Source organism: Juglans regia, chromosome 10 (genome assembly GCF_001411555.2).
Source record: "Juglans regia cultivar Chandler chromosome 10, Walnut 2.0, whole genome shotgun sequence".
NCBI lineage: Eukaryota > Viridiplantae > Streptophyta > Magnoliopsida > Fagales > Juglandaceae > Juglans > Juglans regia.
Window position 1 is genome coordinate 712418 of NC_049910.1, and position 22245 is coordinate 734662.

The following is a 22245-nucleotide window of genomic DNA, read 5'->3' on the forward strand; positions in this document are numbered from 1 at the left end:
AATGACTGCAGCAAAAATGTAAATTATTTTGAAGATAACCAATCCAATGTAGAGTTTTTTTATACAAGTTATCTAAATTTTAGATAATTTTCTTATTTGGCCAAGCTAATGAGAATGCTCTTACTAGGGACTCGCCCTGTGTAAACCTGTCACGTGAACCTCAATGTGTACGAGGCTCTTACTTTCCAACCACACTGGTGCGAAGGAAATCGATCTGATATGAATAATCTTGTTTGCTTTTAAGGGAGGTTTGAATAGAAAGTTGAATTGAGATAGTTTTAGAATTTGAATAAAATATTATTTTTTAATATTATTATTTTTATTTAAAAAAATTAAATTATTTATTATATTTTATATAAGAATTTAAAAAAATTATAAGGATTAAATTAGATGAGATGAGATTATTTTTGTATTCAAACGAGATCTAAATAAAATGAGAAAAAAATATTTTTTTTTTATCCAAGCTAGTATTAGTAAACTGGTTTAATTTTGTATCCAAAACTGCACAAATATAACTCAGTATGGCAATTTTGTTAATTTTGTTCTTCCATGCTGCGACTAGTGTCTGTGTCTTGCAATTTTTGGTGGTCCGATTCAAAAAAAATTTAAAACAAAAAACGAACCCTTTATTGATACGAGTGATGGAATGATGAGAAGGAAGAAAATTCTTGCTCCATTAATGTTGTCCCACCAAAGGTAGGCAAGACATGAATGGTCCAAATATGAGCAGTGTACCCCACAAATTGTAGCAAGCAAAAAAGATAGTATAGAAGGGACTTGGAATCTTAAGAGTTGCTGCATGAACGGTACATTCATGCCTTTCTACATTTTTTATTTTATTTTAACCAGCAGACACTTTATTCGTCAATCACTATAGCAAAGATCGAATACAACGAGGAATTTCCTCCAATACAATAAACTAATTCTGTTGCTTAAGAGCATCTTTGCTAAGGACATGGGCAAGTGTATTGTTATTCCTACCGGAATGAACTACTGACCAAGAATCAAAATTGTTCAGAACTGATCGTGTATCATACCAACATTGGTTCCAATCTCTTCATTGCAGTTAATGCTTTTAACAACTTGCAAAATATCACCTTCTAGGATAATATTTTTGAAACCCAAATCTTGACAAAACAGAGATTCTTGGAGAGCAGTTGCCGCTTCGGCTAAAAAGGAATCAGGGTAATTTGACACTTCCTTCTCAGTCACGAACGATGGCACCAATTCCTACCAAACAATGAGTTTGTCCATTGCTACATCCCCAATAAGAGCTTTGCCTCCTGAACTAGTTTTAGAGGATGTTGGAAAATGTCTTTAAAAATAAACTCATTTCTCCTCTTCCAAATTTTCCAGCACACTACAGCAAATTCTTCCATATAGTCTTGAGTTAAAAATAGCCAATAACTTCTCTATTTGCTCCTTAAATGCCTGACTTATTTGATCCACTCTTCTGAATGCTTCTTGCACATAGCCCCCATACATCACTAGCCGAAGGGTGTTTTAATAGTGCATGCTCCACTGTCTCAGCCCTTTGCTTACAGATGACACAATCAGGATTATCAACAACATTCCTTCTGTATAGGTTGACTCTCGTAGGAAGACCATCAAGATATGCTCTCTAGAGAAAAACTTTGCAGGCATTAGGTACTTGCAGATGCCAAAGTTTGGTCCACTCTTCTTGCTTAGTGTGTGAAGTTGAGGACTGCCCTTTCATCCGATCATGTATCTCCCCACTGAGGTGATATGCACTCTCAACTGTAAATGTTCTTGAAGTAGTGCATCTCCAGATTAATTTATCAGGCTTATTGCAAGCACTAATTGGAATGGCTTTGGTGAGAGCAGCTTCTTCAGCATTAAAAGTGATATTCGCAAGAGCCTCCTTCCACTAGTGTGTATCATGGTCTATTAGATTAGACACCTTGGTATCTGCATGTAAAAATTTGATGGAACTTTGGGGTTTAAAAGTTGTTGATGTAGAAGCCGCTTATCAATCCATACACTTACTTCTTTACCAATTTCCAATATGCCATATAAGTCCTTCTTCAAGAAGAGGTCGAGTCTTGAGAATGCTTTGCCAAATATAAGAGGGATTACTCCCCAATTTGGCTTTGAGGAAATCTGTTGCTGGGAAGTATTTGGCCTTAAGTACCTGTGTAGCAATGGAGGATGGATCCCTCTACCCTTGTTTGGCTAGCATAGCAATGTTGAATAGTTCAAAATCTCTAAACCCCAGCCATCCCTTCTTTTTAGCTTTCCCTATTTAATGCCAGCTTACCCAATGTATCTTGTGCTCTTGAGCTTGCTGTCCCCACTGGTAGTTTCTCATGCATCTGTTGAGCTCATCACATAACAACTGCTTGGAAATTTTGAAGAGACGCATGCTGTAAGTGAGAATAGCTTGCACCGCTGCCTTGATAAGGATTTCCTTGTCTGCCTGAAAGAGGAACTTGGTTTTCCAATTCCTCAACCTGTCCTTCACCTTGTCTATTAAGCTCCTGAAAGTGATGGCTCTTGATTTCCCCACTAGTGCTGGGAGGCCCAAATACTTCTTATACGAGGTTATGGCCTTTACACTTTCTATGTTGATGATGACCTCTTTTGTAGCCTCTCGAGTGTTCTTATTGAAAAAGATGGAACTTTTGTCCTTATTCAATTTTTGTCCCGATGCTTTCTCATAAGAATCCAACAGCATGAACAACCTATTCCATTCCATAGAGTTTGCCTTACAAAACAGTAATCTATCATCTGCAAAAAAAAAAAAGATGGTCAATAGAGATTCGACCTCTGGCCAAGAGAAAACCAGTGATCAAACCTACTCCTTTTGCTGAGTTTAATAAGCTATTGAGAACTTCTGAGCAAATAATAAAAATGTAAGGTGATAGTGGATCACCCAGACTTAACCCCCGAGATGGATAGAACTGCTCCTATGGGGCACCATTGATAATCAGAGAATAAGAAACTGAGCTGACACATCTCATCACCAGTGTTATCCATCTTTTCCATTACATGTTTTAGAAAATATCATTCAATTCGGTCATAAGCTTTACTCATAAGCTTTACTCATGTCAAGCTTAAGGGTCATGAAGCCTTCCTTCGCTTTCATTCGAGCCTTCATCCTTCGCAATTCACGCCATTCACATGAAAGCCCATCATACAACAAACTCTTTTCAAATTGCTTGACAGAATTAATTTGATGATATAATATAAGAGAAACGATACTTGCAATCGTGAGTGTACAAGCAATGTGCATTCACTTTGAAAAAAGTGAATAAATATGAGACTCACATGAAAAGAAATTAATTTTTTAATAGTGGATTCCATTCTTTTTCAAAGCGACTATACGACACTTACACATTTCACGACTGTATGTAGCATTACTTGTATCGTTTTCCATTGATATTCAAATTCAAAAGATTCTCTCTCTCCTAAAGAAAAGCTCTGATCGACGACCTGACGTTAGAGATTAACGAGGCAGATGCAACTCAAATACCCTAGCCTTAATGCAGACGTGAAACTTTGTAAATTGTCATGATTGTGAACGCCCAGATCCACTCGCTACTTCGTGTTTGTGGATACTGGGCTTGAGCCTGCCTGATCTTTTGAAGTTGGAAGTGGACATATTTAATGTATATAACCTCTTTCTTCCAATTGGAGACGTCATTTTCCAACGAAGCAGGACAACCAACTTACTTTTATTGAGTCACCCCATTACATACACCGACCATATTGAAAGCCAGTACTGCGAAGAAATCATTTTCATTGTTATTTACATCACGCCATCCAACGACGCCCACATACCTATTTCTTTTTTTTTGTTATTTTTTTCGCTTTGGAAACGCCCAACTAACTCCTCTGATGGATTCACATTTAACATTAATATTCAAGTTAATTTTGAAGATTGTAGAATCATTACAGGATGGACAAAGTAGCAATATGCCAATATATATGTGGAGGGCCTGGGGCTCCACCATTATGGATACCACTAACAACATCTTGACTTTTCATTTTTCACCTCTTTTTGGTCACTTTTCGCATAATTCTCAATTCAACTAATGCGAATGGCCTCTTGCACAATGCACGCATCTCTTTTATTTTCCAATCAGGGAAGAAAATTGAGTTATTGTGTCCGGTCACAGTAGCTTAATTAAAGATGTAACTTAATTAATTACTGTGTTCATATTCAGTAGCTTAATTAAAGATGTATTATATATTACGAGCTACTTGCATGTGTTTAGGGTACATACGTTTCGTTGAGTATCCAATAGCTAGATTGCCTAGTACTTGCGTGGAACCAGGAAATGTTGCTCTCGCAATGTGAGATGCTTGCATGGGGCTTGAGAAAATGCATGTATGAAGTAGTAACGGTCGTGATAGAGGTTGCGTTTAGATGTTGAGTTGAATTGAGTTATTTATGAATAGTAGTGAGTTGAGATGATAAGATGAATTTTATAGAATTCACCTAAAATGAGTTTAAATGTATTTGAATGTTAAGATAAATTTATACGTATTAATGAGAAGTTGAAAAAGGTTGCGAGTCCCACATGTAAAGATATTTTGAGTTAAAATGAGTTTAATAATTTAAGAGTTTGGTATAATTTAGACGTTAGACTTAACCTAAATTTAGACTGATAAATTTAACAACCAAATGTGACTTGTTTTCATGAAGTAACGGGCGCATGCATGCATGCATGACTCAACGGAATCAAAATACGTTTCTAATATTCGTTAATTAGCGTTTGGCAGGAGATAGTATAGGTACATCATCATATCACAATGATCATTCTTGCTTTATCTTCAATTGTTATACGGATGAGAGATTTTGGGTATGCTTTCTTATCTGATATTTGAGTTATGATATATTTTTTGTCTTGAGGGGAAAACTTGTAGCATGTGGGGTGTATTACATTAAAGTAATTAGTATATTTTTTTACCAAGGAATAATAATTGCATTTAAGAGTGAATTGGGTCGATGCATGGAAATGATCGAGTAGCTTCACAACTTTATAATAGAGCTATGCGTTGACGAAATGGAAGTTCCTTTTAAAAAAAAAAAAAAAATAGTTAACAATGTTTTTACAAGATTTTATTTTTTGGATTTGTAACGGCTGATATTTTCTTACTATACTAGGGAGGTTATATCAATAAATTTTGAGTTACTGTCTTATTTATATATAAAAAAAAATAATAATGAAAGGTTTTTGTGAGCCACTTAATTATTTATATTCTTGTGGATACAGTTCCTTTAATATATAGATTAGACAGGAATTTTCTTTATTAAATTGGATTGGGAAGGAGAAAGCTGGCTTGTCAGTAGTAAATGCTAATGCAGTGGGGGGTCTCTTTGGACGCTGATATGGCAGCACCCGATCCCAACCGCAAGAGTGAATTTTTAATGAAGGCTGAGAAAAATTAGGAAAACGTAAAGGAAAAAAAAGGGAGACAAAAAGGTTAAAGAAAGAGAAAAGAGAAAGAAAATCTAAAAATACAAAAAGACGGATCCAGATTACGAGTAAAATAAAACCGTAAAGAAAGAAAACAACAGAGTTCGGCAGACAGATTTAAAATTGAAAAAAAAAGAGGACCGACTGCAGAGTTAAAACAAGATTCAAAATTTAGAGAGAGAGAGAGAGAGAGGCAGTGGAGAGAGAGAGAGGGGGGTTATTCTTTCTTGAGCATTTCCTCTCGTCCTTCTTTTTTGCCTTCGATTCATCGAAATTCAAGCCCTAAATCTTCTAATCAAGTCACGAATAGATCTAATTCCCACAGATCTCTCTGATTCCGTTCCCTTCTGTTCGGGTTTCACTCGATCGATCGCCCTCGCACCTCGTTCTTACTTTTTATTGTCTGAAGGGGTTATATCTGTTGGAATCAGATCGTTGATCTCTGAAATATCGGGTCTATGGAGGCGATCGAAGAGTTGGCTCAGCTATCGGAGTCGATGCGGCAAGCTGCGGCTCTGCTTGCCGACGAAGACGTTGACGAAAACCCCGGGTCCTCATCCGGTTCTTCTAGAAGGGCATCTACTTTCCTCAATGTCGTAGCTCTTGGCAATGTTGTAAGTCCACCCGTTCATGTCTCTACTTCTGGTTCTGTTTTCGTGTCTCTGTGTGTGTATATATATTATATACTATATAAATGCGTAATAGTTGTTTTCTCTTCGAGAGAGGGAGATCGCATCGATTTTTCTTCGCCTAAGTTTGTAGATTTCGAGCTCTCTTATGTAAAGGAAGATATGTTTAATCTCTTGTTATATGTCTTAGTAGCACTGTCGTCTGCACGCTGACTGAATTCTCGTGGATGCTCTTACTAAGAAAAACTATAGTTTCATTACTCGAAAGCGTTGCTGGGGCTTTAAAAAATTATGGAGAGATAATTTACCTTTGTGATTGTTTAGTTGTGTTTAGCTAACTACTTTCAATCTCATCATGATGTTTTTTTATTTTTTATATATATATTTGCTTGAAATAACGGAGTTTATTTAATTCGGATTGGTGTAAGCTTATTTCATACTTTCACACTCGGTGGTTAATGCTGATGCCTACCAAATTTCGCGCTTGAATGCTCTGTGAAGTATTATACTCTGATTTAATTTAAGCTTCAAGTGTAATGTCCAAGTTGTGTTTCATTGATGATTATAAACTGTAAGAAACCATTGATTACTTATTACAAAAAAAGAAAAGAAACTGTTTGAAGATCAATTCAGACTCTCTGTGTTTTTTATAACCATCATTGCTGTGAGGTACTGCTTTTTTTTTTGTATGGAGATCCTGATGTATTTTCTTGTTATCTTTTGGTGCGCCACAACTTCTGTAGGGTGCTGGTAAATCTGCAGTTTTGAACAGTTTAATAGGGCATCCCGTTTTGGTAAGTGTGGAGTATAAGGTTTTTTTTTTAATTATTACTTCTTATAAAGCATAGAACCCAGTTGAGCTTTATCTTCGTTATTAAGCTTCCTTCCTCTTCTTTGTCCAGCCAACTGGTGAAAACGGTGCCACTCGAGCTCCCATAAGTATTGATTTACAGAGGGATGGTTCTTTGAGCAGCAAATCGATTATTTTGCAGATTGACAATAAGTCTCAACAAGTTTCTGCAAGTCAGTAACTTCAATTAGTAGTCATTACCATTAATTCATAAAGTCCACGCTAGGCAGATTTCATTGGTCATTCTAGAACTGCAGGGTCAGGTCAGGGTGACCAATGAAACCTACAATCTTCATGTTATATGGTGTTTAGTGAAAATATAACAAATAATGGTTTTTTTTAAATGAGCTTTTAAGTCTTTTTTGTGTTTATTTGATTATTGTGGTTCTTCTGCAGGTGCATTACGTCATTCTCTACAGGATAGATTGAGTAAGGGTTCCTCGGGCAAGAGTCGAGATGAAATATATTTGAAGCTACGCACAAGTACAGGTTGGTCTATGATTGATTGTCTTCGATCTATCTTTACTTATGTGCTTAAATGTTTAATTAGAAATGTTTGTCTTTTGGATGATTTCATACTTTTCAAAATGAGGAATTGTTCCTAAAATGATTGTATTGGTACTGAAAGAGGTTCGGAATATGCATAAAATTATGGAGCACCAGTCAACATTTTGATATTTAAAAGATATTAGTGTCCGGATATGCAATGGCTAAATTCTATCCTTTTGTTTTCATTTCCGTGATAGATGCATGAAATTTAATTAGCTTTGATATTGACATGTATTGACAATTTGACATGTCATTTCACATTAAAAGAATGTCATATATATGTTTGGTTGTTCTCAGTTACAAATTTTGTAAGGTACTCTGTATGCTCTGTTACCCTTTCTCCCTTTATGATTAGAAGAAGAATCTTATCTATGACATGTGACTCAATTCTTTTAACGTCATATTACAGTTTTTGGGGTAGATTATCTATTTGAAGAAAAATTCTTGAATTGGAAAATTTTGCATTGGACCTTCTATGATTGTGAAAAAGATATTTTTTAGTAAGAAAAATGGTCCCATCTATTTTCTTAGCAAGTGGGACTAAGACTCACTGCATTAAATAAAGGTTGCCCATATTACTTGTGCTTCATATAATTATATATGATTCTATGAAGTTTGGTTAATTTATTTTGATATTAAACTCATGCAACTGTGACAACTTGAAGACAAGAGCTTTAGGTGCTTCTGTGCATGGTTGTTACATTTCAACTTTGGGGTAAATCTTAACGCATTACATGTTAGATGCATATCTTGAAATATGGCCATTGGCTGATATTGTCTGTAGATGGTAAAACTGGATGTTACCTCACGTGGAGTTTATATTTGCATGAATCTATTTGCTATTCTTATGATCCACCATCAGAAGATTTCTTAAAGTTCACTCCATGTTATACAGACATCTGTCTTGGGTTCGTGCTTGGTTCATCTGATTCCCTGCTATCATATATAATTTATTAGTTGGTTCCTGTTATTTTATTTCATGAATTTCTATCTAATATGAATTTTCCTCAGCTCCTCCCTTGAAGTTGGTTGATTTACCCGGGCTGGATCAACGGATCATGGATGACTCGCTGGTGAGTAGTAGGAAGCATGTATAGACCTTTTTTTTAAAAATAGTTTTTAATATATTTTTTAAATTCAAGGATTTATGTGGCCTAGACTCTGGAGCTCATCATTTTGGAAATAAATTCTTTCCGATCTGTGTAATTTATTTGTATATATACTTTAGATAGTTTCTCAATTAGTCATTCTGTCATAGCGCTAGGGCATATAAATTTATATTAAAAACAGAGTAGTTTTTATTAATAATGTTTCAATGGTCCTTGCGTAGGTTAGTGAATATGCTGAGCACAACGACGCCATTCTGCTAGTTATAGTACCTGCCTCACAGGCACCTGAAATCGCTTCATCTCGAGCCATCAGAGTTGCCAAGGAATATGATGGAGATGGTAACTTGCTTTTTTATCCATGATCCTTTCCTGGGGGAAAGGAGGTTAAATTTGGTCTTGTTCCCTACTATGAATGCATGAGGCATTGCTGTTTAAATGTTTAATGCCCTTTGGTGTCTGATGCATTCGTCCTCTTCCTTTCCCATCCTATTTTATTTAATAATCATGTGATTAAATGTTGATTACAGGTACCAGAACCATTGGTGTGATTAGTAAAATAGATCAAGCTGCATCGGATCAGAAATCTCTGGCTGCAGTTCAGGCTCTCCTGTTAAATCAGGGGCCATCAAGGGCATCCGATATCCCGTGGGTTGCTTTGATAGGTCAATCAGTGTCAATAGCCTCTTCACAATCTGGTTCAGTTGGCTCAGAGAGTTCTTTGGAAACTGCATGGAGGGCAGAGAGTGAAAGTCTCAAGTCCATACTAACTGGAGCCCCACAAAGTAAGCTTGGGAGAATAGCTTTGGTGGATGCTCTGGCACAGCAGATTCGGAATCGCATGAAAGTTCGGCTTCCAAATCTCCTCTCTGGGTGAGAATTTTCCTGATGCTATATTGTCATTTTTTGTTGTGTTTTTTATGCATCTATTAGTTTTTTTTAAATAATAAGTTTAATTATTGGAAGGAATACGTTTTTAGTTAGGCGACTTTGTTTCCTCTATATTGTTAAAACTCCAGAAATTTGAGCTTTGGAGTTAAAAGATGCAAAGAAAAAAACTTGGCCAAGGAAGTTTTCAGATGCTATTATAATATTAAAATCAATTGATGTAAATCTCGCTCAAATTTCAAGCTGTCTACTTTGGCCAGAGTGGACACTTCCGAGTAACTACCAGCATGGAGGCTACATTGAACTGATGAATCCAGTTTATCAAGTGCTTTGCTTGTAGATATATGGATTCGATGCATATAATCACCAGACCACTTGCCTTTTTTTGAAACTACTCCTTTTGAGTGGATGCATATACTGTTTCTTCCATCAAGGATGATACATTGAGTTCCTATCAATGCCTGTCCTTTACATTTATGCAGGTTACAAGGGAAGTCTCAAATAGTTCAGGATGAGCTGGTAAGGCTTGGTGAGCAAATGGTCCAAAGTTCCGAGGGCACCCGAGCTCTAGCATTGGAACTTTGCCGTGAATTTGAGGATAGGTTTCTCCTGCATGTTACATCTGGAGAGGTGAGTATATATGTATTGATCAAATTTTAAATTTCGATTTGAGCATGCAGTTTTGCAGATTACTAATAAGGTCTATGAGTGATATTACACTAAGGCCATGTTTGGGAAGTGTGCAACTCATCTCATCTCATCTTAAAATTTCTCATAATTTCATTCTCAAACACAAAACACTTCTCAATTTGAAATTTTCAACTTTTTATCTAATCATTACAATTTTCTCAAACTTTCAAACAAAACACAAAAAACAATACAATTTTTTCAAATTTCAAAAATAAAAATTATATTCAAATAATTTTTAACTTTATAATATTTTTATTCAACTCTCCTTCCCAAAACTCAATAAAACATCTTAATTCAAACCATTTAATTGCTATTCACCGAATTCTCATCTCATCCCATCTCATTATCCAAACATGCCCTAAGATATTACATGAAATGGAAATAAAGAGTGATAAGGAGTTGAAGGCGAAAGATAAAGGAAACTGATGTCGCAGAGAGAAATAAACATTTTCCCTCCAAGGTGGATATAAGTGTGCTCTAAAACCTTTGTATGAAATATACCTTCTTATATTGTAGAAGCTCTCGTTACCATCAGTCAGGAAGTTTTTCCTCTCTTAAGGTTAAAGATCTTTGAAGTTGCGCCACACCCTTCACTATTTAAGAACCAAGCTTATCAACTTCAAATGGGTAGATCCCTGAAGAGAACCTTTGAGAAATGGAACAAATGCCACTCTCGTAAATTCTCGAAGCTGTTTGGTTTGGAAGGTGAATGTGAGAGGCATACATTTGAAAACTGCTAAAGAATTCCTCTAATTTAGGATTTGTTTGGACACTTAGAATATCTCGGAATATATGTGAATAGTAGTGAAATTGTTTGAGTTAAGAATTTTTATCGGGTTTTGAGAAAAGAGAGAAAAAGTTGAATAAAAATATTATAAAGTTAAAAAGTTGTTTGAATATAATTTTTGTTTTGAAATTTGAAAAAATTGTATTTTTTTTCTTGTGTTTTGTTTGGAAGTTTAGGAAAGTTGTAATGATTAGATAATTGATTAGATGAAAAAGTTGAAAATTTGAAATTGAAAATTGTTGTGTACGAGTGATGTTTGGGATGGAAATATCTAAGAATATATGAGAATACTTGAGATATTCTCAGTGTCCAAACTAGCCCTTAGTTAGGTGCACAGCAAGCAGTGATAAACACAATAAAGGTCCTTATAAGGCACTGAGTGAGTCAAGAATTGTTAGATGCAGCTTGTTTGAACTTTATTTGAAGACTTTTTTTATTAGTAAACAAGAATTTTATTGATGATATAGGCTAGTGCATGCGACAAATTTTATTGGAAGAATATTATGAAGAAAATTTTGTAATACTTGGGTATGCCTCTATTTTCTTTTTTAATCAGTTTTTAAAAAATTTAGACTGAGTGAAAATTACTTGGGTATGCCTCTGTTGATGAGTGGATTATCATGGAAATTATTACTGTTTGATTGTGTTAAATTCCTCCTGTTTTTCCTTTGTTTTTTTCTTCATGAAGCTGTGTATGATATGACAGTTCACTTCAAATATTGTAATTGTATTTATTGAAAGTAATTTTTCTGTTAAATTATCTGGTGACTCTGGTCTTGCATTCGTGACTCTGGTCTTGCACTTGGATAGCCTTTGGCAGTAAAACTTTCCTCATATTCTAAGTTGCTGAAGCTAGTTGTGGCATTCCATTAATTGTCATTGAGTTTCTTGAATACAAGTCTTAGCTGGTGCTAAAATTATTTTTTTGAAGGGTGCTGGTTGGAAAATTGTTGCCAGTTTTGAGGGGACCTTTCCAAATAGAATGAAGCAGCTTCCTTTAGACAGGCATTTCGATATTAACAATGTCAAGAGGGTATATTTTGGCCTTCCTCTTTTTCTCAAATTTTGTTATTGTAGCATACATTGTATTGATTTCAAGGGTTTTTTGGGTCTTATGAGCTTTTATTTTTTAAAAATGTTGTACTAGATTGTGTTGGAAGCGGATGGCTATCAGCCATATCTCATTTCCCCTGAAAAGGGTTTAAGATCTTTGATTAAAGGTGTCTTGGAGCTTGCGAAAGAACCGTCAAGGCTTTGTGTTGATGAGGTAAACTTGGGCTTTTGCTGCTTTTTGCTGTAGTATGATTTGAATCTCTTGTAGCTTTGGTATTGTTTATAATGGTGGACCATCTGGATTCTAACTTATGATCTTTAGTGGTTTCCCATACTCTCTTCTTCTACTGTATGTATGGTGTTGTGTCAACCCATTATGTTAATAGGTCGTGTTCATGTCGTGTCAAGGCATGTATATTATACTATATGGGTTAACCCGAACACGACCTGTTAAGCTTATCGTGTCAAAATTTCAAATCCTAACATGACACATTAGCATAACGGATTGACACGACATGACCCGTTTTGACCCATTAGTGAATACTAAGAAATAGGTTGACCCGACCTGTTTCGACAAGTTTATGTAAATGGGTGAACAGACCCGAAATTAATCCGTTTGACCTGATTAAGTTTAGCATAATTTTACATAAATGTTAAAATCACAATATCTATAAAAAAATATAAAATTAACTACAAGTCTAAAATTGCAATCCAAACAATAAAAATATCGAAATTAAAATCCCAATAATTTTTCTTTAGGTATAAGGGTATAATTGTAACTTTAACTTTCTTAACGGGTCAAAACAGTTTGACCTGTTAAGCAATTGTGTCTTAGCATGTCAATTCGTTTTGACCCGAACATGTTAAGACTAAACCCATATCCGCTATTATCATGTCGTGTTCGTATTGGGTTAACGGGTCGTGTCATATATTGCCACTCCTAACTGTATGTTTAGTTTTGCATGGATTGGGCTGTAGAAAGATGCTTCATTTCATGAGCTTCTCAATCTCTCTTCTGATACTTAAGATGATTAAACTTTTGGATCAACTAGTGTTTTTAATTATTTGATTTAGAATAGCTTGTCTACGGTTGATTCATGTCATCTATGCTTTTCTATATAATATTTATTTAGATTAGTCTGTACAAACTGTCTAATAAAGTCCTTGTCTACATCGATTACTGACTGATAAATTAGGTGCATCGCGTCCTGGTAGATATAGTTTCTGCTTCTGCAAATGCTACCCCAGGTCTTGGAAGATACCCTCCTTTCAAGAGAGAGGTATGGTGCCTTACTTTCTCGGTTCAAGTTTTCCTGTTTGTTAATTTGCTTTTTATAAATTACACTCTGTTCAATAGTATGACTATAAGTCTGTGCAGTTTTCAATTCACTTATTTATTTATTTATTCTTGGATTTGTGGATTAAACTATGCTAATGTTATACAAGGTTGTGGCCATTGCAAGTGCTGCCTTAGATGGGTTTAAGAATGATGCAAAGAAAATGGTTGTTGCGCTTGTGGATATGGAGCGAGCTTTTGTACCCCCCCAACACTTCATACGTTTAGTGCAAAGGAGGTATTCTTAAAATGTTTTTTTGCACAAAAATAATTTTTTAGCATTTGGTTTCATATTGTAACATTTTATTTAGTATCTGGTTTTAGATTATAACATAACTTGACATTGGTGAAATGCTTGCAAGTTATTCAAGTGGTTGAGTTAAACTGTAAACATTTGTAACATGATGGCATGCCTTGCATCATTTCTCCATGAATATGCTTTAACTGATATGTCGTTACTACCTAGACTGGTAGAATTTATTTTCTCTCTCTACCCCCTTTCACAAGTATGTCTTGCTCCTGAGTGTGTTATATGTCGCTGTGAGTTCAATATTTACCTGCAACAATGTAGCAATGAAGTTGTATCTACCCTTTTCCAATATTTACCTGCAGCTTACCAGGGTGATCTGTAAATTTCTTCTTTAGGATGGAGAGACAGCGCCGAGAGGAGGAGCTTAAAACTCGATCTTCAAAAAAGGGGCAAGAGGCAGAGCAGGCAACACTAAACAGGGTAGGAGATCTCCTTCTCTTTGTCAATTTGAATACAAGTTTTTGAAGGAATACGTTGAGTGGGTTTGGTTGTCCATGTTTTCCTTAAACTGTATATCTCATTAATTCAGTTGTTTTGTCCTTTGTATGCCTTGCTCGTTATATGTTTCTTTTTTGTCCTAGGCAACTAGTCCTCAAACAGGTGGTCAGCAGGCTGGTGGAAGTTTGAAAACAATGAAGGACAAATCTGGTCAGGCAGAGAAAGACGTTCAAGAGAATTCAGGTTTAAAGACTGCAGGTCCTGAAGGAGAAATAACAGCAGGTTTGTCTTCAAATTACAAGCACATTATTCTACAATTCATATGAGAATATGGATGCCACTATTTCAAAATGCAACATTTAGATCTTTCTTTAATGGAGATACTCTATGCCTAATTCTCTATCATAAGAAACACTACAACAGAGTATGCAGAAAATATAAATCTCCCTATAGAAGAATGCGAGGAAAATCTCGGGGGTAGTTTTCTTTTCATTATAGGTACAACATTTTGGTTGTGGAAATTGATGCTGGTTTGGTCACTTGTTTATATTAGATCATTGAAATGTGTCACTTTATGAAGATACTTTTTTATTTAGGAAAATGACTTCTACGTAAAACGATTTTTGTTTGCATAGTTCTGCCCTAGGTCGTTTTTATTAAATGTTTGCATAATAAAAAATATTTTATTATGCCAAATTAGAATTTATGATGCAATTAGCATGGACAGTTCTTGGGTTCATCTCGGTTTTTGGGGCATATATGCATGACAAAATATCCTGAGTGAATTCAAAGACTTGAGCTGTAGGCTACCTTTCTCTGGAGAGTTGCATTCTATTAAATGTTCATTTTTTTTCAGGTTTTATGTTAAAGAAAAGTGCAAAAACTAATGGATGGAGCCGTCGGTGGTTTGTTTTGAATGAGAAGACTGGAAAGGTATGTGACATTACTTTCAAGCCTGCCAAATTCAAGCTTAGATTTTTAAGTTATGAGGTCTCTTATTTTGAGACAAGAGAATTTTTGCAATATGATGTTTACTAGTAGCTGATGTGACTCTTATGATCTTATCATTATGATACTTATGATCTTATCATTATTATACTTATGATTAGGATTGACCTCTCATTTATTCTACAGCTTGGTTACACCAAAAAGCAGGAGGAAAGAAATTTTCGAGGAGTCATCACTTTGGAGGTAAGGACAGCTGTTGATATTTTTCTACTCAGATACAGGTTTTCTAATTGTGCTGTTCACAAGTTTTAGAAAGACTTCTACCATTTAGAATTCTATCATGGTCAGTAGTGCTGGACAGGATGCATCTATGGTTCTTGGGTAATAAACTGTGCATTCAGATATGCAAAGTTCATCCTAGCAACTGTGTTTTTACTGTGTTAATTTGGAACCCTAGGTTTGATATTTGTTTTTCCCTTTTCATGCCTCAATATCAACAGGGAAGGAGGAAAAATCTCTTGCTGACTATCTTGCTTAGAGTTTAGACACTGTGATTGTGGAGCGAATTTGGTCTCCGGAAACTCTTCATTTTATGTAAATGTTAAGAGTTGTTTCTAACTTTTTAGAAAATTAATTGCTCTTAGCAATACAAGCTATTGCACATATGGTTTTGTAGATCTGGACATATATCATTAGGCATGCATGTCTTTTTGGTTTGGGAGAACCCTATGCCATAGTAGCCTTTCCATTTTCATACTGGATGCATTTATGAATGAACTATATACAGACGCACAGCTTATACATGTGTGCCCTTGCCAATGAAGGGTAGTCTAAACTTCAGAGAATCACTATTAGAGTACTTCATGCTAATAGGGATCACCCATTCTATAAAAAAAAATAAAGAATTAAACCTTCAAAGCATATCATGCAGGAATGTAATATTGAAGAGGTATCGGATGAGGAAGAACCTTCATCAAAGAGTTCAAAGGATAAGAAGGCTAATGGGCCAGATTCTGGAAAAGCACCAAGTCTTTTGTTCAAGATCACTAGCAAGGTTCCATATAAAACCGTTTTGAAAGGCACGTCCTTTCCTTTCATCAGTCAATTACTTAGATGTGGATACTGCCTCACACCCTCCATTTATTGTTTTGACTTACAAGATTATCTTGAATCCATTCTCGATTTATTTTTCAGCCCATAGTGCTGTTGTATTGAAGGCTGAGAGTGTGGCCGATAAGAGTGAATGGATGAATAAGATAAGAAATGTTATTCAACCTTCTAAAGGAGGACAGATGAAGAGTGAAGGTGGTATGCGACAAAGCCATTCTGATGGTTATCTGGTAAGTAACTTTGTTTTTATGGAAATTTTCGATAAATGCCATTTTCTCATTCAGTTTATGGTAGCTTTTATGTTCTATTTGCACTCAATTTCTCGTGGTGAATGATTTAGTTCTGTGTAATTTTGGATCTGCTAAGACTGCTAACCTCTATTTTGCTTTAAGCAACTCATACATGTTATTGCACTAAGTTATGAAGTTTAGGAGTGGTTTGGATTCAGAGATGAGTTGAGATGGGTTGAGATAGTTTGTAAATAGTAGAATAAAAGTTGAATTATTTATTATATTTTATATGGAAATTTGGGAAAGTTGTTTTGAAATTTGAAAAAGTTGAATTGTTTATTATATTTTGTGTGGGAATTTGAGAAAGTTGTAATGATGAGATGAGATGAGTTAAGGTGGGTTGAGATGAGTTATGAATACAAACCAGGCGTTAATCAAGTATTATTCTCCTTGCTGTCCCTCCCCTCTTTAAGGATATGATGGCTCGAAAACCTGCTGATCCTGAAGAAGAGCTTCGGTGGATGTCTCAAGAAGTACGTGGTTATGTTGAAGCAGTTTTGAACAGTTTGGCTGCAAATGTTCCCAAAGTAAGCTTATATTATGAACTTTACATTTTTCATGCTTAGAATCAATATTGAATTGATTGAAAACATTTGGGTTTGACTGGTTGAGCAGGCAGTTGTTCTTTGCCAAGTCGAGAAAGCAAAGGAAGACATGTTAAATCAGTTGTATAGCTCCGTCAGGTTGAAAACTTCTCTATTTGCTCTGAATTTGTTGCCTGCATTTGCACTAGATGTTTTTTTTGTCCAAGCATGTGCTTGTCCAATGGGCCCTTGCAGGCTGCCTTTCTTGTTGTTTAGCTCCATCCGGTGATGTGCCTCATATTTTCCTGCAATTTTTGGCTCTTGAATGTACTGTTATTAAAATGACCACTAGAATACAAAATTCTTATATATTCATATGAGAATGAAATAATTTTAATCATGATGTATTTGTTACATAACAATAATCATGTTATATATTTGTTGGTGGGTAGTGCACAAAGCACAGGAAGGATTGAAGAGTTGCTTCAGGAGGACCAGAATGTAAAAGGTAGGAGGGAGCGCTACCAAAAGCAGTCTTCTGTTCTTTCAAAATTAACTCGCCAACTTAGCATTCATGACAACCGGGCCGCTGCTGCCTCCAACTGGTCTAATGGTGGTGGAACAGGTATCTATTTAAAGGCTGTGGTCTAAATGCAAAAGGTCTTTGGTCTATGTTATTTACCTTCTCAAAACACTTGCAATGCCAAATCATTAATTAAAACCAAGGCTCGAAAAATTCGAATTGGAATTAAAATTGGGAACCGATGCATTGAACCGGGCAACTCATGACAAGATTGAATCACCTATTTCAATTTTACTTAAATGCAATTTAAGTATATAAAAACATGTAATAGTTACAATAAGAATTTAAGTAGTTCTAATAAGAATGCAATTTATGTTGCGTGGCAAGGCCTAGATGTTGTTTAGTAGATTTATTATTGTTGTGTTTTATTGTTTCTTTTCTGTTTCCAATAATGATGCTATTCTAAGTTTACGCTTAAATATTGATGCGTGGTTGATTATGTAGTAAATCTGAACGTTTTATTATTCTTCATTATCAATTGTAATACATTGAATATAGAGAAAAGAAAACAAGGGTTACATAGGAAATATGGGGGAGTGTCAAAGACCTTTAAAATTTTGAATTGCATAAATTTATTGACATGATATTTCAAATTATTTAAAATTTAATTAAAAAATTTATTGATATGCAATAATTAAAGTTAAAAAAGAATAAAATTAATTAGGTAAATATATATATATATTTATATATTTTGGAGACGTGGGTATTGTGCCAGGCAAATAGGTAAAAATATTGAGGTGACTCAATAGAAGCAAAAGGACATGTTAAAAAAAAATATATAGGAAATTGATAGTAAGTACATGTTTCTTAAATCTCTGTTACCTTTGCAGAAAGCAGCCCAAGGACCAATGGTCCATCTGGAGATGACTGGAGATCTGCTTTTGATGCAGCTGCTAATGGCTCTGTTGATTATAATTCCTATGGCGATACTTCTAGATCTGGATCCAATGGTCACAGCCGACATCACAGCGACCCAGCCCAAAATGGGGATGTGAACTCCGGTTCAAACTCCAGCAGCCGACGTACTCCTAATCGGTTGCCCCCGGCACCACCACAGTCTGGTTCTTCGAGTTACAAATATTATTAAAATATGGACGTATATCGGTTGACGACTCGTATTTTCATCGCATTTTTGGTGGGTGAGACCATTCAGCCCGACTGCATTCTCTATTCCTGTGTTAGAATCATGAGAAGGGAGGGACAAGGGAGAAAGAGAGAGAGTTCGTGTACATAAAAGACTACAGCTCGTCGGTTTCAAGTTCTCATGGCTTGGGCCGGTGTCACATGGATGGATTCAAGGTTCACTCGAAATCCACTTATTATATTCTATTCAATTTTTCCTCTTCTTTTTAAAGTTTTATGTTCTTTTTTCTCTGCTCATTTTTGGATGCTATAGATGTATTTGCATGTATTGATTCAGATTACGTGTACGTTCCATTTCTGATGGCTTTGTAACACGTGGAACATCTTTTCAATTGAAGGCTATATTCTGTCGTCAATTATGGATATATATATTTCTTAACCTTTTCTCACCTCACCTTCAATTCGCTCCAATTAATAGACTCCAACGAGTCCATATGCACCTGTCTTTGGAGGGTGAGAGTCACTATTTCTGCCTCCGGTGCCAACCGCTCTCTAAACCAAATAAAAATAAGAGAAATGATATTTGAAGTTGTATAGTGTATAAGTGGTGTAATTTTTTTTGTAAAAATTGAGTAAATATAAGATTTGTATGAAAAAAAATAATTAATTTTTTAATAGTAAATTTTATTTTTTTTTAAAGCGATTTTGTGATGTTTAAACATTTTACGATTGTAAGTAATATTATTTTATCTAATATATTTATATGGACAACGATAAGCATTGAAGGAACCATTGTTTTTAATTTCGTACCGTACCGGCCGGTACGGCCGAAATTTTTCGTTTCGGCCGTCCGGCCGGTACAGGTACTAGATATATACCGTACCGGCCAAAATACCGGCCGTTTCGGCCGGTACCAGCCGTTTCGGCCTAAATTTCGGCCTGTACCGGCCTGTACCGGCCTATATTTCGGCCGGTACCGGCCGATATTTCGGCCTGTGTTTTTTTTTTTTTTTTTTTCGTTTTTTCAAACTACAAATTTATTTTTTGACCCCCAATTTTGGATTAGACTATTTATAATTTATATGTATGTATGTATTTATATATAATTTATTCATATATAAACTATTATTTTAGAATATAATTGTTATATATATTTATATATATAATTTATTCATATATCGACTATCCCGAAACGGTACACGAAACGGTACCGGTACCGAAATATTTCGTTCCAGTGTCTTGACCGGTACGCCATCCGGTACGGTATTCAAAACATTGGAAGGAACCTTGAAAGGGAAAGCAACGCCATATATTTGTGCCGAGTGCTGCTATAGAGAAGCATCTTGTACTGTACGAAACGAACTAATGGTGCCGGGATGGATGGAGTAATTTTCATAACCTCTTTACACACTATATTTTTTTAAATTTTTATTATTTTTTTCTTTTATCAAATATTTATTATATAAATAATAAATAGAAAATTTGAAATAATTTAAAAAGAATAAACTCAAAAAAAATATTAAAAAATTTAAAAATTTAAAAAAATATGGAGTGTAGAGTGTAGAGTTGTGTGGTGGAAGTTGTGTAGCAAAACTCGAGATGGATAAGTACAGAAAAAATAAAATAAAAAATAAAACAAAATAATAAAAAGTCAAAACGGAAGCTTCTTTATGGCTTTTTGCTTTTCCCTCCTCTGTATCGCTCTTTCATCCTCCCGTCCAAGTTCATGAAACGTTGAAAACAAATAAATAAAACTTCTCCTGCACTAATGAATCGTCCATCCTCCGCAGCAGGCTTGTGAAGCAAAGCAACAGGCTTGTTTTGCTTCTTCGTCTTGGTTGTAGCAAGCAACATTGATCGGTCTTTGCCTTCAGGTTGAATGGTAACTGTTTTCTTGTTTGCTAGACCTGATACATCCCAATACACAAGCACATTTCATAACACCTTTTTTTTACAAGTCCCTTTTTATAACACGCATAAAAGACCCTGAATTACTCCTACCCACAAAATGGATGGTTCAAGTCCTGATTTCTCTTCTTTTTCTTAAGAAATAGTTCAAGCCAGGCTAAGAAACATAAGATAAAAAGTAAATTAGAACCTTCATACATTTTAACTTAAGTGCTAAAACTTCGACAAGAATTTTAATACAGAGCAACAAAAATTTAAATAAAGAGAAAATTCTGCGATATTTTTCTGCATTTTTCTAGCACATCTTTAAAATAAGACACTTTAAGAGAGGACATGCAAAAAAATGCATCTTCAATTCACTCCAAAGACCAAAAAATGTGTCTATTTGGACTCCAGGAACAAAAATATTCCTATATAACAGGTATCAGAGAGTAAGGGTGTTCAACCGGATCGGTTTTTTTCCGGATCCGGTCTGAAACCCGGAAACCCGGGTGCATCCGGGCGGTTAAAAAGCTTCCGGATCCGGTTAAGGATCCAAAGGATCCGGTTATGTGACCCGGTTATCCGTAACCGGGTCCTTTAAAATGAAAAAAAATCCGCATCTCTCTCGTTCTCGATCCCTTTCTTCTCCTTGTGCTCGTTGCACTTTTCCGGAAAGCTGATTTCGTTCTCGTACTGGGCCTTCTTTTCTGGGTCGGAGAGCACAGACCAAGCTTCCCAGACGAGTCCGAGGGCGTCCTGGGAGAAAGCAAACTTGTTAACGTTGGGGTTAAGGAGAGCCGCGAGCTTCTCGTACTGGCTCTGAACGAGGTGACGGTTCCTAGAGTCGGCCCGGCGGATCTGGAGGATGGAAAAGTAGTCAAGACGTCAGTTACAATGGCGGTTCTCGACGGCGAGTAGGACGTGGGCGACGACGAGGATCTGCTTAGAGACAGAGTGCTTGTCGGTGCCAGATTCTCTGACTCGGAGGGCGTATTGCCAGCACATGGGTAGGTTACGGAGGGTCAAGAAGTGCGCGGATAGTCCGAGAAGATATTCGGATGTTTGTCGGGTTGGTGCTCGCTCCATGGGGTTTCTTTATCCCGCAGAGGAGAGAGATCGAAAGAGATCCGAGCGAAGGGGGAGGCAATGGTCTTTTTAATTCAATGGGATGGCTGGATTTAACGAGTGGACGAAAATGGCCATGAGGAAATGAAGTGGTATCTCATATCTGGACCTTACAATGCCGATGGACGAGCATTTAAATCCGGATTAAATCCGGTTATCCGCCCGGATTAAATCCGGATTAATCCGGGCGGATAACAGCCCGGATTTTAGCATCCGGATCCGGTTATAGCCGGATATCCGGATCCGGATCCGGATGAACACCCCTAGTTTCCTCCATGAGCATATAAATTAAACCACCCAGTTCAAACGTTAATTAATTGGAAAATGATTTATATATAATATATTTTACAACACTTTATACAACTGTGTTTTAAATGAAGGATATTTTTATAAAATATCTTATAAAAGTAATATCATTTTACAAAAATATCCTCATTTAATAACATTGTTGTATAATGTGTTGTGTAATGTGTTTTGTGTATATCTAGTCTTTTAATTTATGCATGGGAGTTTTATGTTAGACTTAGGCTTGTTAAGGAATACTAGCTAGCGTTTTCTCAGATGATAGTCATGTTATTCAAATAATTAAAGAATAAAAGGATGATTAACTAT

The 22245-nt window shown here is 35.7% G+C and overlaps 3 protein-coding genes across 3 annotated transcripts; 1 reads left to right on the forward strand and 2 right to left on the reverse strand.

Annotated features, from left to right (window-relative positions):
- Positions 1–1014: 1014 nt before the first annotated feature.
- LOC118349577 lies at positions 1015–2716 on the reverse strand. Its single transcript, XM_035694768.1, has 4 exons — positions 2279–2716; positions 2008–2193; positions 1652–1888; positions 1015–1230 (listed from the first exon to the last, which is right to left on the reverse strand). The coding sequence occupies exons 1-4, from the start codon at positions 2714–2716 to the stop codon at positions 1015–1017; spliced, it is 1077 nt and encodes a 358-aa protein (XP_035550661.1).
- A 2878-nt stretch (positions 2717–5594) lies between these two features.
- LOC108998866 (dynamin-2A-like) lies at positions 5595–19057 on the forward strand. Its single transcript, XM_018975602.2, has 22 exons — positions 5595–6058; positions 6817–6867; positions 6976–7096; positions 7320–7412; positions 8484–8545; positions 8803–8920; positions 9109–9451; positions 9949–10096; positions 11875–11976; positions 12091–12210; positions 13193–13276; positions 13443–13570; positions 13978–14062; positions 14224–14362; positions 14937–15013; positions 15215–15271; positions 15960–16107; positions 16223–16368; positions 16842–16955; positions 17044–17111; positions 17405–17577; positions 18366–19057. The coding sequence occupies exons 1-22, from the start codon at positions 5903–5905 to the stop codon at positions 18620–18622; spliced, it is 2790 nt and encodes a 929-aa protein (XP_018831147.1). The 5' UTR covers positions 5595–5902; the 3' UTR covers positions 18623–19057.
- Positions 19058–21105: 2048 nt separating this feature from the next.
- On the reverse strand, positions 21106–21594 carry LOC108998801. The gene is made up of 2 exons (XM_018975502.2): positions 21460–21594; positions 21106–21366 (listed from the first exon to the last, which is right to left on the reverse strand). The coding sequence occupies exons 1-2, from the start codon at positions 21592–21594 to the stop codon at positions 21106–21108; spliced, it is 396 nt and encodes a 131-aa protein (XP_018831047.2).
- Positions 21595–22245: the final 651 nt, after the last annotated feature.

Bases quoted from the DNA above. Each gene is read 5' to 3' on its own strand.
- LOC108998866 (XM_018975602.2), top strand. From the start codon at position 5,903: ATGGAGGCGATCGAAGAGTTGGCTCAGCTATCGGAGTCGATGCGGCAA. The intron at 10,097-11,874 runs GTGAGTATATAT...ATTTTTTTGAAG, and splicing joins TGCATGTTACATCTGGAGAG to GGTGCTGGTTGGAAAATTGT. The intron at 12,211-13,192 runs GTAAACTTGGGC...CTGATAAATTAG, and splicing joins CAAGGCTTTGTGTTGATGAG to GTGCATCGCGTCCTGGTAGA.
- LOC118349577 (XM_035694768.1), bottom strand. From the start codon at position 2,716: ATGGAATGGAATAGGTTGTTCATGCTGTTGGATTCTTATGAGAAAGCA. The intron at 2,194-2,278 runs GTAAGCTGGCAT...TTGCTATGCTAG, and splicing joins AAGAGCACAAGATACATTGG to CCAAACAAGGGTAGAGGGAT. The intron at 1,889-2,007 runs GTAAGTGTATGG...GATACACACTAG, and splicing joins TATTGGAAATTGGTAAAGAA to TGGAAGGAGGCTCTTGCGAA.
- LOC108998801 (XM_018975502.2), bottom strand. From the start codon at position 21,594: ATGGAGCGAGCACCAACCCGACAAACATCCGAATATCTTCTCGGACTA. The intron at 21,367-21,459 runs GTCTCTAAGCAG...TCCATCCTCCAG, and splicing joins CTGGCACCGACAAGCACTCT to ATCCGCCGGGCCGACTCTAG.